The 12,856-nt window shown below is 58.2% G+C and overlaps 1 protein-coding gene and 1 long non-coding RNA gene across 2 annotated transcripts; one reads left to right on the top strand and one right to left on the bottom strand.

The window, feature by feature from the left end:
- The first annotated feature begins 554 nt into the window (after positions 1–554).
- On the top strand, positions 555–7,770 carry LOC135416944 (maestro heat-like repeat-containing protein family member 6). The gene is made up of 18 exons (XM_064660306.1): positions 555–1,473; positions 1,714–1,778; positions 1,893–2,348; positions 2,606–2,744; positions 3,004–3,068; positions 3,162–3,308; positions 3,478–3,626; positions 3,886–4,033; positions 4,264–4,451; positions 4,540–4,677; positions 4,957–5,071; positions 5,240–5,377; positions 5,628–5,804; positions 5,920–6,075; positions 6,235–6,336; positions 6,750–6,852; positions 7,119–7,175; positions 7,484–7,770. The coding sequence occupies exons 1-18, from the start codon at positions 1,329–1,331 to the stop codon at positions 7,687–7,689; spliced, it is 2,694 nt and encodes an 897-aa protein (XP_064516376.1). The 5' UTR covers positions 555–1,328; the 3' UTR covers positions 7,690–7,770.
- Positions 7,771–8,168: 398 nt separating this feature from the next.
- LOC135417595 (uncharacterized) lies at positions 8,169–9,270 on the bottom strand. Its single transcript, XR_010432123.1, has 3 exons — positions 9,213–9,270; positions 8,952–9,053; positions 8,169–8,339 (listed from the first exon to the last, which is right to left on the bottom strand). It is a non-coding gene; the product is annotated as an uncharacterized LOC135417595 (long non-coding RNA).
- Between the last annotated feature and the right edge of the window lie 3,586 nt (positions 9,271–12,856).

Below are 12,856 nucleotides of genomic sequence, written 5' to 3'. Positions count from 1 at the left end.
AGCTGGACACACAACAACTGGAGCTTTGAACATCAGACTGGGCAGCTTTTATTTTGCAAAATGCAAGAAAAAAAGTCCAAAGAACACAAGGAAACTTGACAGGGTCTCTGACCAATCTAATCTTCCTGCGAAACTCAGCAACTGAGGGTGGTTTGGTGCTGCAGGTCATCACTTCCATGCAAAAGTCATTCCCGCAGGAGAAACTGCTTCTGCCTTCTGACAACTGCCAAGCACGGCCACCAATTGCTCCAGCTGCCGCTCCCAACAGCCCCCTGCAAGAGCGCAGACATCAGTGCCCATTGGCTTTGGCTGCCCTCTGGCAGAGAAGTCCCCCGGGGACACAGCTCTGTGGGGCAGGAGATGGGCACCAGCCCTGCCAGGACTCAGGGCAGTGGCAGGTCTCCTTGGGCGAGGACTTGCCAGAGCTGCTGATTTTGGTGCAGCCCCGGGCAATGGGGTGGGAGCAGCATTGGTGCCCTTGCCCCCACTTTCCTTCTGTGTGTCACAACCCTGTGTTTGGGAGGGCCACCAGCTGGCACTTCTCCCAAGGAGCCCGCGCCAGCTTGTGCGGAGGCCCCGTGGCCTTCCCGCTGCGGCTGCGTCGGCAGCCGAGGGGGCTCCTTCTGCTGCCGTGGGCAGGCACAGCAGGGGAGGGTTTGCTTAGTTTTTGAGCTGTGCCTAAAGTTCATGTCCAGCTGTCTTAGATAGTTTGGAGAACGGACCCCTTCTGACCTTGGGCAGGTTGGCCGGGCTAGGGGAGGCCCCAGGGCACATGGCAGTGTGTCACAGGACCCTTTGTGACACATGAGGACATAGTACTGGTGGTGAGGTGGCCACGCCTCAGTGCTCCTTGGAGCATGCGACAGGACAGACGGGACAGAGTGGTGCTGTGCGGAGCCCCCGTGCAGCCAACTCTTTCCCTGCTGATCCAGAGCGTTTTGGAGGCTTTTCTGTGCTGCAAGTGTCCTTGAGGCCAGACCGTGGGACTTGGTGACACGGAGCTTTTGCGAGGTGTCCCCAATCCCTGCGGCAGGTGCCCTCGAGGCCGAGCTGCAGGACTTGCTAACCCCTAGCATTTGCTAGGCTTTTCTGTCTTTCAGGTGTCTTCGAGGCCAGACTGCAGGACTTGATAACCCATAGCGTTTCTTAGGTTTTTCTCTCTTTCAGGTGCCCTCGAGGCCAGACCACAGGGATTGGTGACCTGGAAATTTTCTGGAGTCTCCAATCCCTGCGGTAGGTGGCCTCGAGGGCAGCCTGCCAGACTTGGTGACCCGGAGATCTTCCGAGGTTTCTCTCTCTTGCAGGTGCCCTCCAGGCCAGACTGTGGGATGGCAGGAAGATGCCTGAGCCTGCTCAGGCCCTTTCAGATGGAGAAGAAGAAGAAGAAGAAGAAGAAGAAGAAGAAGGAAGGCCCTGAGACTTCCCCTGCAGAGCAGCCTGAGGAGATGGAGCAGTTGTATCCCCTGCAGGAGGGTGAGTGGCAGAGCTGGGCCACAGGGCTGGTGGCTGCAGCCAGATGGGCCTCTTCCCATCCCCCGTGGACATGGCCAGGGAAAGGGAGGGGAGAAGAGGGCCCAAGGCTGATCCGCCAGTGGCCATGCTCCATGCACTGGGCATCCCGGGGCTGGCCCTGCCTGTGGAGTGCAGGGCTTGCCTGTGTTCTTCGGCCTGTCCCGCAGCCCCTCAGTTCTGACCGTGCTCACTCTTTGCCAGATTCAGGCCAGGACCAGACACAGGAGCAGGACCGCGCCCGTGGCCGCTTCCGCAGAGCTGATCAGGTACCTGCAGCCATCGCCACCTGGGCTGGGCCTGCTGTCACTGCTCAGCCTGGAACCGCTATCAGAGCTCTCTATGGCACGTCCTTTTCTTCCCTGCCATTCGTTCTCTTGCAGGCCTTTCTGAAATTCATGGGCATTCAGCGTAGAAAGACCGGGACCTCACCAACTGAGGTCATGGCACAGCCTGACACCAGGCTGACCAAGCTGACGTCAAAGCCTTATGTCGGCACTGCACCAACTGATTGCACAACGAAGTCTGACCCCGCATTGAATGATCACACAAGAAACTCTGACACCACACCGATTGATCAAAGAATGAAGTCTGACACTTCTTTGACTGACGATATGACAGACGCTTACAGCCCATCGATTGATCGCATGGCAGTCTCTGACATCGTGTTGACCGATGATCCGACAAACTCTGACATTGCATTGCCTGATCTCACTGCGGAGGCCAACACTGCAACAACTGAAGGCATCACAGACACTGACCCCACGCCCAGTGACAGAGTGATTGATTCTCCCAATTGGGATTTTTTTGAGGAGAATGGTGACTCCAGTTCAAAGCAAGTAAGCAGCCTGTGTCCAGGGCTCAAGCCACCTCCCCTGGGCCCTCTCAGCCTTTGAGGCCAGCACAGTGTGGTGGGAAGTGGAGCATTTCTGGGGGAAGCCTGGCAGTTTGCTTGCTCTGGCAGTTCTCCCACTCTCCCCCATTTCCCCTTCAGTCCAGACTATGGGACTTGGTGACCAAGAGCTTTTCAGGTGCCCATGTGGCCAGTCCATGGCACTTGGTGACCCACAGCTTTCCTGAGGTGTCTCTCTTGCAGGTGCCCTCAAGGCCCGACTGTGGGATGGCAGAGGGAAGCCTAAGCCTGTGCAGGCTGTTCAGGAGGAAGAAGGAGGGCCCTGGGGCTGCTCCAGCACAGCAGCCTAAAGAGGTGGAGCAGTCCCAGCCCCTGCAGGAGAGTGAGTGGCGAAGCTGGGCCGCAGGGTTGGTGGCTGCAGCCAGATGGGCCTCTTCCCATCCCCTGTGGACATGGCCAGAGAAAGGGAGGGGGGAAGAGGGGCCAGGGCTGATCCGCCAGTGGCCATGCTCCATACACTGGGCATCCCGGGGTTGGCCCTGCCTGTGGAGCGCAGGGCTGGGCTGTGTTCTTCGGCCTGTCCCGTGTTCTTCGGCCTGTCCCGCAGCCCCTCAGTTCTGACCACGCTCGCTCTTTGCCAGATCCAGGCCGAGATAGGACAGAAGAGCAGGACCCTGCTCGTGGCTGCTGGCGCTTTATAGGCCAGGTACCATCAGCCATCCCCACCTGCTCAGCGGACACCACTATTGGAGCACTCGATCGAACATCCCTCTCTTCCCTGCCTTGCTTTCTCCCACAGATGTTTAGGGACTTCAGAGGCACGGCGAAGGCTGATGTCAGCATCAGGCCAAATGAGCGCAAGGCAAACACTGACACCACACCCACTCAGAGCCTGGCTGATGCTCCTGATCTGGACTCTTCTGGGGAGAGAGTTGTCTCTGCAAAAGTAAGCAGCCTGAGGCAAAGGATCGTGTGGACACTAAAACTGGGTCTGCTGGGCCCCCTCAGCCTTTGAGGCCAGCACAGTGTGGTGGGAAGGGAAGCACTTCTCGGGAGATGCTGGGCAAGTTGCTCACTCTGGCAGCTCTCCAGCTCTCCCCCCGTGACCCCTCCAGGTGCAGGCCTTCATGAAGAACATGCATCAGAGACTCACAGCCAACATGTTCCCAGAGAACAGACTGTTCATGGACATACTGAGGCTGACTGATACATACCCCACTGATGTCGCATTGACCCTCCTGCGCTGTGCCCCATCGTGTGACAGGTATGGGGCCCATGTGCCTTCAGGGCTCAGGGCTCACCAGCCTTTAGACCTGTCCCACATGCTCTGCCAGACAGACAGAGAGTTCCAGGATGCTCTGGCCCTTGTGTTTCCCAGCCCTGGCACCTCAGCCTCCAGTCCTGCTGCCATGCTCCCTCCCTGCTCCTCAAGGCACCATGGCTCTGTCACCTGGGCTCCTGCAGCTGCCCAGGTCACAGCACAGTGGCTCAGACTCCCCTGACACAGAGATCTGGCCCCACAGAGCTGCTGCAATCATGTGGAGGACCATAGCCTTGTCTGAAACAACAGTGGTAAGGGTGCTGCCAACGCTGCTCTGTGTGATGGAGGACTGGCCACAGCACAGCGTGTCTGCCTCCGATGAGAACAACAAGGACATCTTTGCCCTGGCTGTGAGTTTCTGCCTTTGCTCAACCCCAGGTTGCCTCTCTGATAGCCCTCTATCCTCCCCCACTACGGCATCTCCTTGCCTCATGCACCAGGCTGGACTAGGGGTAGGTTCAGGGGCACCAGGCCAGGAGCTCCCCCTGAGTCTCCCCTGGCCTCTGCTTCCCATGCTCAGGCCCTGCCACATGGATGTCTGGGCACTGAGCGCTGTGGCCAGATGATTTGTCTTTTGTAGGCAACCAGAGTGGTTTGGGAAATTCTCCAGATGATCCAGTGCCCAGAGGCATTGATGGAATATTCTCCCCGTCTCCTTGTGGATCTGCTCTTCCAAGTCTTCATCAGCACAGAGCAGATGCCAGAAGAGGTTGACACCTTCTGGAGGAGATGCTGGGAGGGACACCGCCTTGCCAGGAACCCCAACAGGTGCTCCATCCCAGTCCTCCCCTCCCTACCATGCTCTCAGGGCTGCGTCAGGGCTCCCAGCATGACCTGGGCTTTGCTCTGCACACAGGTTTGCAGTGCTGACTATGAAGACCCTGCTCTGCCGTCTGCAGTTTGAAAATATTGTGATGGCAATGGAACGGAAGCGTGGCTGGGACACGCTTCTCAACTCTGACACCCACCACTATGCAATGGGTTTGCTGGCCAGGTGAGAGACCCCCTTGTCCCCGCTGCCCCTGTCATTTCTGCCTGTGAACGGGGCACCCCACACAGTGCCCGTGGTCGAGGGCCGGAGGGCCTTGTCACCGAGGGATGGCCGAGCAGAGTGGCAAAGGCTGGGAGAGGCGGGTGCACAGGAGGAGCCGCCTCCCAGAGTGCCCTCGTCCCCTACCAGGGTGCTGGGGAAAGACCAGGACTGTGTCAGTGAGTCCCAGGAGAGGTTTGCCCAGCCAGCTCAGGGTTGATGGTGCCTATTTCCCCCTGCCAGGGAGATGCGTCGTGCCTCGAGCCCCTTGTGTTCCCCAGTTGCCCTCTGCCTGCTGGGGCTGCTCACCAAGGAGAAGCCACGCTGGGAGCTTCCTGCCATGGCATTCCTTGTGGAGGTGAGCCTGATGGCAAGCTTGGCCTTGCTGACCTGCCTCCATCTCTGCCCTCTCGCAGCCGCAGCTGCCCAGGACGGTGCCGCGCCTTGTGCTGCTGCCTGGGCCCAGCCCTGAGCGGGTCTAAGCTCCTGCTGGCTGGGCACCTTGTCACTGCTCAGTGCCTTTCAGGTCCTGGTCTACCTGGACGTGACTGACTGTGGTGAAAGCATCCTGCAGCTCTTTTCAAAGCACCTACGGAGCAAATGCAAAGAGAGACGTCGCCTGGCACTCAGAGGCCTCGTGGTGCTGAGCAAGGATCCTGTGATGGTGAAGAGGGGGCAGTTGGCTGAAGCCATGCTGGAATCCTGGGGCTGGGGAGTGCAGTCGCTTGGGCTTGGCTGGGCTTCGAGAGCTGTGGCAGCTGCTGCCAGCTCTGCTGCCTCCCGGCTCAGCTGCCCGAGTCCCTTGGGACAGGCCTTTGGCCTCTGGGCCCGCAGCAGCACGTGGGGCTGCCCCACCGGAGCGGGGTTGGTGGTGCAGCCGTTCATGGCTTCACACAGCATTGTGTTCCACACAGGCTGACGGCATGCAGAGCCTGACACAAAACCTCTTGGACGTACTGGGAGATGCAGACGGAGAGCTGGTCGGGATGGCCCTCTCTGTATTCATCAATGAAATCCAGGGCAGAGACATCCGAATCTCCACCCCCACTGCCCTGCAGCTGGCTGAGGTGCTCCAGCCACTCTTTGGCAATGTAAGGCTCTGTGCCCCCCACCACAGGTGCTGGGTGCTGCCAGGAAACTGTGAACTTGCAGGCTTGTGCCCCGGTAGGCCTGGAGCTGAGGTCTTTTCCTCTTAATTTCCATCAGGACAAAATCCACGTGCAGCTGCTCTCCATTCACCTCTTCCGAAAGGTGATGGAGTTGGGAGTGGATGAGGGAAAACAACCTCTGAAGACACATGTGATCCAGAGCCTGCTCCCACTCTTCTTCTACTGGCATGATGAGAACCAGCATGTGGCAGAGGTGAGGACTTTCTAGGTTCTGATGTCCCAGTGGGAGGGGGCTGGGCTGCCTCCTGCCCTGGCACCTTGAAGGCTCCAGCTTCCCCCTGGCCTTGGTCCAGGGACATGGGTCCTGTGCCCTGGGCTGCAGTGCCACATCCTGCTCTCTGTTGCTCTGCAGGCCTCTGGGGAAGTGCTGATTCGTGCACTCAGGTTCCTGAAGAGAAGGGATCTAGAGCAGCTGGTCAAGAAGAAGCAACCGTGGAGGTTCAGTGAGTGCCTGGTAAGGATGGCCTCAACATCCCTGCCCCAGGCTTGAGCAGCCCCCAGTCCCCAATGTCCAGAGTGTGGGGCTGGCACTGTGCCCCTGCCCACTGCTGCAGCCACCTGTGGGACAGCGGCCTGCACCCCACACGCTGCTGCCTTGCCTGGGGTGTGCGGGCTCCTCTGCAGGCTGCTCTGCCCCCAAGCCAGGCTGCCATGGAGCCCCGGCCCAGCTGGGCTGTGGGGCAGGGCGGCCCCACGGCTGCTGGGGAGCAGCCAGCCCTCTGCTCCCTCCAGAGCCGGCCCCAGCGGCTGCTGCCCGCGCCTCAGGGCTGTGTGGGCAGGGGAGGCCAGTGCTGGGTGCAGGCAGCGCCTGGCCAAGGGGCAGAGCCACAGCCAACCCTTCCCTCTGTGTCCTGGTGCTCTCTCCAGCTGGAAAAGGACGGGAGCCGAGTGGCCGACCATCTGCGCCAGGCCCTGCCATACCTGGAGAGCCCACAGGAGCCCCTGCGAGAGGCGGCCATCAAATTCATTGGTGAGCCACAAGGTCCCTCCCTGTCCCACTGCAGCTTGGCCCCAGCCCCGGCTGCTGCAGCGGCAGCAGGATGCAGCCCAGGGATGTGCTGGGGAGCCCCGAGTGCCCTGGTGGCTGCTGCCCTGTGCCAGCCCAGCCCTGGGGTGTCCCGAGGTGGGAAGGCCCTGAGCTCAGCCGTGCCTGGGCAGGAGGGCGTGTGGCCAGGCCAGCATCGCCACTGGGGGGGAGCTGTGCTGTTGGGGCCCTGACAGCATCTGTGTTCCCAGGGATGGCCGGGAGGTACCTGAGGGGACAGAAGGAAGAGTTGCAGCTCGTCATGAATGGTGAGTGAGGGCAGCGCGGTGTCAGCAGGGGCTGGTGGAGGAGCACAGACCCTGGGCAGGGAGCTGCAATCCTGCCCCGGCTGTGGAGGGCTCTGCTCCCTGCATGGATGAGGACCGGCTTGGGCAGAGCAGAGAGAGATTTCAGGGGCATGAGGTGTTTTGCTGGCCAGTGCCTTCAGGCTGATCCCGTTGGGCCCTGCTTCCTCCTGTCCATGGCAAGAGTTGGGTGGGATGGCCCTGGCAAGAGGGGCTCCTCGGGCCCCCACAGATGCTGGCTCTGACCTTGGCTCTGTTCTTTTCTGTTCCAGCCCTTCAACGCATGACTCATGACAGCGCTGCTGTCAAAAGCTTGGCAATCAAAACCCTGAAAATGCTACGCACTGCAGAGAGACCTCCTTCTTCTCTACATTCCAGCAGCTTGAAAATCAGCTCCAGAATGTGCGGAATAGAAAGGATCCTCTGTGGGGCAGCTGCCGGAGGTCAGCGGAGAACTGATCCTGGGAACCCTGTCTGATGGGACCACCTGAGCCTGCAGGAAAGACCCTTCTCATCCTGTTACCCCAGCTTGAGAATATGAAATTCCTCTTAGCATACACAGAGGCTCCAGAGGTTTTTTAGTGCCCAGTGTCCACAGGGCATCTGGGAAGAGGGGAAAAAGGGCCTTTGTGTTCAGCAATACTTGGCCAAGTGTGCAGTGGGGAAGGGAAAGTGCCCAAAAGGCCCTTAGCCTTGGGGGCTTCTGCTGGAGCCTCAACACTTTCAGCAGAGAGGATGGGCAGAGCCTGGAGCTGTGGTGATCACTGAGAAGAAGGTCCTTGGAGGTGGCCACAGGCCCTGTGCCAGCCAGGAAGCAGCATCTGTGGCCCACCCGTGTGTTGCTGTCTGGCTTGCTGAGGGCTGGGAGGTGCCTCCTGAGCCAGCTCCCGCGGAGCTCCTTCAGGGCTGCGCCGCTGCTGGGCAGGTTGTCGGGGCTGGGGGAGAGCCTGAGCAGACTTCTGGCAGCTGCCCCACAGAGGAGGCATCCTACTCCCCACATTCTGGAGCTAGGCTTGGGCTTGCTGGAACATGCAGAAGACTGAGGTCTCTTTGCAGCTCTTAGGAATTTAACAGTTAGAACTGCTAGGCTTGAGATAGCAGCACTGTCAGGAGTGATGCCTTCAAGGGCTGGAACAGAAAGGAACCAAGGTCAGAGCCAGGGCCTGAGGGAACCCAAAGAGCCCCTCCTGCCAAGGCCCTCCCACCCAGCTCTTGCCATGGCCAGCAGGGAGCAGGGCCCAATGGGATCAGCTGGAAGGGGCTCCTGTAGGCTCTCCAGGTATGGAAGGGCCTGGTGCACATACTTGGCCGCTCTTCTCTTGTCCTTTTCCAGCTGGAGAGAGCAGCAGGGCACAGAGCAGAGGGTTGACTGGGGCTCTGCCCCTTGGCTGGGCGCTGCCTGCGCCCAGCACTGGCTTCCCCTGCCCGCACAGCCCTGAGGCCCGGGCAGCAGCCGCTGGGGCCGGCTTTGGAGGGAGCAGAGGGCTGGCTGCTCCCTGGCAGCCGTGGGGCCGCCCTGCCCCGCAGCCCAGCTGGGCCGGGGCTCCAGCGGGACCCTGGCTCGGGGGCAGAGCAGCCTGCAGAGGAGCCCACACACCCCAGGCAAGGCAGCAGCGTGTGGGGTGCAGGCTGCTGTCCCACAGGTGGCTGCAGCAGTGGGCAGGGGCACAGTGCCAGCCCCACACTCTGGGCATCAGGGGCTGGTCCAGCCTGAGGCTGGGGCTTCATGGCCATCCTTACCAAGCAGTTGCAGAACCACTACAGCTTATCCGCCTCCAGCAGGTTCTTGAGATCCCTTCTCTTCAGGAAGCTGAGTGCATGAATCAGCACTTCCCCAGAGGCCTGCAGAGCAACAGAGTCCAGGAGATGGCACCACAGCCCAGGGCACAGGACCCGTGTCCCTGGACCAAGGCCAGGAGGAGGCTGGAGCCTTCAAGGTTCCAGGGCAGGAGGCAGCCCAGCCCCCTCCCACGGGGACACCAGAGCCTAGAAAGTCCTCACCTCTTCCACATCCTGGTTCTCCTCATGCCAGTGGATGAAGAGTGGGAGCAGGCTCTGGCGCACATCTCTCTTTTTTCCCCTTTCCACTCCCAATTCCATCACCTCTCAGAGATCTAAAGCTATTAGAGATTGTCCAATAGAAGCTACTAAGATGGTGAAGTGTCTAGAGGGGAAGCCATAGGAGGAGTGGTTGAGGGCACTTGGCTTGTTCAACCTGGAGAAGACAAGACTGAGAACAGACTTCACCATGGTCTGCAGCTCCCTCATGAGGGGCAGTGGAGGGGCAGCATCGATCTCTGTTCTTTGTGATCAGTGACAGGCCCCGAGGGAATGGCTGGAGCTGAGTCAGGGGAGGTTTAGGTTCAATAATAGGAAAAGGTTCTTTCTCCAGGGGGATGTTGGACACTTGAACCGGTTCCACTGGGGAGTGGTCACAGCCCCAAGGCTGCCAGAGCTCAAGCAGCATTTGGACAACACTCTCAGAGACATGGTGGGATTGTTGGGGTGTCCTGTGCAGGCCTAGGAGTTGGACTTGATAATCACTGTGGGTCTCTTCCATCTCAGGATATTCTATGATTTTATGAAGAAATGGGGCCTTGAGAAATGAACACACAGAGAATCCGGGTGAAGAGCTTGGTTGGAGCCATCCTCAAAACAATGCATGCCCATATTTCAGATTCTTCTGGATGAACATTATCTCTCCATCAATAGACACATGTTCATGGCCACCACCTCTCCAGGAACAGACCCCGGCTTTTATGTCTTACTGAAATTCACAGTAACCTTTGCTATGAATATTATTTTTTTCCCTCCCTTTAAATTACGAATGGGCACTTCTCAATTTGCCTCAGTGCTGGCCTCAGGCGAGCACCGACGACACTGCAGGTGCAGCCTGTTCTCAGTACACGGGCAACATGCTATTAATCTCACACTGTATTACGCTGGGGAAAACACCTATTTTACAGCCTAGGTGTGCTTTCAAAGAAGCGGGCCATCCTCTATATCCAGTACTGGCTCCAGTTTGTGCAAATGTGGTTGCCTCTGTGAGGATCCCTGAGAAACTCGTCCTTGGAGATGGCCACAAACACTCTCCCAGCCACCTGTGTCCTGCTCATGCGTTGGAAGATCAGCAGAGGGCAGGGCAATCCCACCAAAGGATGACTGAGGGAATTCCCAGGAGCTAGGTATCCCACCGCAGTGCCATAGATGGCAGATATTGATGAAGAGGAGGCCAGGGTGCCCAGCCAACCTCCTCCCAAGGGAGGGTGCAGCCAGCCAGGCAGGGGCTCGGCCAGAAATAGACAGGGTGCCAGTGGAATTGCTCTTGGAGATGCGAGAGTTTTTACTCTCAGCATCTGCTGGGAGACAGGGAGCAAGCTCTCTGCCAGATCAGTATGAGGTCCATACAGGAAGCAGGTGCAAGGTCTACCTGGAGACAGAGGCATCAATAAACACACCCTCTCAGAACCCAGGCCAGGTGCTCAGGACTGAAATGGAGGGAGCACAAAGCCCAGGACTGAAGGAAGGGTGGGTGGAGGTCCCAGGTGAAGCCAGTAAGGCCCCTGAGTGCCCTCAGGGCCCTGACACTTGGGGCAGCCTAAGGTTTGACACTTGGGACATCCCAAGGTTTGAGCATGAGTGGAGCAACCGGGGCCTCAAGGGTACAGCTCTTTTTGGGGCTGCTCCTCCAAATGGGGCTCAGAGAGCTGCAGTAATGGTGTGCCCATCCCCACGTGTAGTTGTGGCCAACTCCCTGTAACCTGTTTCTGTGTAGGGAGGAGTTTGTGGGTGGTTTTGGGGGGTGATCTGCTGGTTCAGGGAAGGAGAAAGAGCCAAGTACCGTACTTTTGTAGAGAGGTTCCATCAGAGACCAGAGCAGCTCCAAAACTTGGTATCTTTGTGAAATCTAAGGAGCACCTGGGTCACTAAGCTTTGGAAAGGGTCACTGGGTGACCAAGGCTGACTTGCTCATTTGCTCTCCTGGGTGCTTGGCTTTCAGGAGTTCTTGGCACTTGGAATGTGATTGCACAGACGGGTCTCATCCCCTGGAGATGCTCTTTCCCCTTCCCAGCAGATGGGCAGGAGAACAAAACCCCAACTTTCCTACCACGAAATACAGAGAAATGCAGCAGATGAGTGTCCAGCTGTGCTGCCAGGGTGATGTGCCAAAAAGCCAATTTCAGGGGCTGGGGGCCAGGCAGGGGTGAGGGGCTGCACCTTCTCCAGGGGAGCAGGGAGGGGGTGGAAGGCAGAGAAGTCGTGAGCCCACAGCACAATCCAGATCAGCAGCCTTCTTTCTGCAGCCAGCGGCCGTGGTAGTAAATAGCAGGAAGTTTGGAGAAGAAATCTGAGATTAAAAAATAAATAAATCCTAGGAGGCAGTCATCCCAGCGAGTGCCCGGGGAGCCCCCAGCCCTGTGGAGCCTCTGCATGCCGGGAGCAGAGAGGAGCCCTCTCCCCACCAGGCACCACAAGGGGAGCACACAGAACTACAAACCCACACCTGTGTCTTCTACCTGCTGCATCTGGGGAGAGCTCTGACACCTAAGGTTCTGTCTGGGACAGAACTGGCCCTTTCCCTGAGGCACAGTCAACCCACGTGTGGAAGGGGAGCAGAGAGGGCCCCTTCGTCCCCACCTCCAGCAGACAGCAGGGTCAGAAGTGGAAGGGGACAGAAAGCCTTCAGAGACCAAGTTTGCACCTTGTTTCGCTGCTGGGGGCTGAGGGAGGGGTGGGAATTTGGCAGCTCTCCCTCTTTGGAAAGGGTCCAACTGCCTCAGGAGAAATTCCTCGCATAGCTTTGCTGTGAAGAAAGTGCTGACCTGTTCCCCGTTCGGGGGTGTTTGCTGAGCAAGTGAAGACGAGCCAAAGGCAGCTTGTAAATGCTGGGAGAAAATGGCCGGTTTCCTCATCACCGGAGTTAGGTAGCAGGTCAGGCTCTTTGGGGGAAGCAGTGTCTGGTGACAGTGACTTTGTGTGCCATAAGCAAGTCCACGAGGATGTCCTGATGTTCACTGGCTCACACATCTCCAGAGAAATGATCCAGCTACAGCAGAGAAGCTGATGGTTCCACCCCATGTGATAGGTGAGCATCAGAGGGTGACCTGCAAGCTATGTCCAGACTGCTTGGACAAAAGCAGGCAGCAGGGGGAGAGAGCACCTGCTCTGGGACTGAGGTAGGAAACAGGTCATGTTCACTTCTGAAAATGCCAGCAGGAAAACAAACAGCGCAACTACCATAAATATGGAAGGCAAATTCAACCTCCTGCAGTGACAGGAGAGCAGCCAGTGCGTGACTAAAACAGCGTTGATTCAGATTAGATGTAAGGAAGCATTTTTTCATGATGAGGTGGTAGAACACTGCCATAAATTGCCCAGAGAGGTGGTGGATGCTCCATCCCTGGAAACGTTTAAGGTTGGGATAGACGGGGCTGTGAGTAGCTAGGGGAGGTGGAAGGTGTCCCTCCCCATGGTAGGGGGTTGGAACAAGATGGTGTTTAAAGGTCCCTTCCAACCCAAACCATTCTGGAATTCTATGATTCTCTGCCAGGGCAACAGAGCAAGGGCAAACCTACATGTGCTCCCACAGCAACGCCAGCTATTAGGAATATTAGGGGACGCTGTAATAAGGGGACATTTCAACT

Source organism: Pseudopipra pipra, chromosome 7 (genome assembly GCF_036250125.1).
Source record: "Pseudopipra pipra isolate bDixPip1 chromosome 7, bDixPip1.hap1, whole genome shotgun sequence".
Classification (NCBI taxonomy): domain Eukaryota; kingdom Metazoa; phylum Chordata; class Aves; order Passeriformes; family Pipridae; genus Pseudopipra; species Pseudopipra pipra.
The sequence above is the reverse complement of the archived record's forward strand: the minus strand, read 5'-3'. Positions and strand labels throughout refer to the sequence as shown.

Bases quoted from the DNA above. Each gene is read 5' to 3' on its own strand.
- LOC135416944 (XM_064660306.1), top strand. From the start codon at position 1,329: ATGGCAGGAAGATGCCTGAGCCTGCTCAGGCCCTTTCAGATGGAGAAG. The intron at 4,034-4,263 runs GTGAGTTTCTGC...TGTCTTTTGTAG, and splicing joins AGGACATCTTTGCCCTGGCT to GCAACCAGAGTGGTTTGGGA. The intron at 7,176-7,483 runs GTGAGTGAGGGC...TTTCTGTTCCAG, and splicing joins GTTGCAGCTCGTCATGAATG to CCCTTCAACGCATGACTCAT.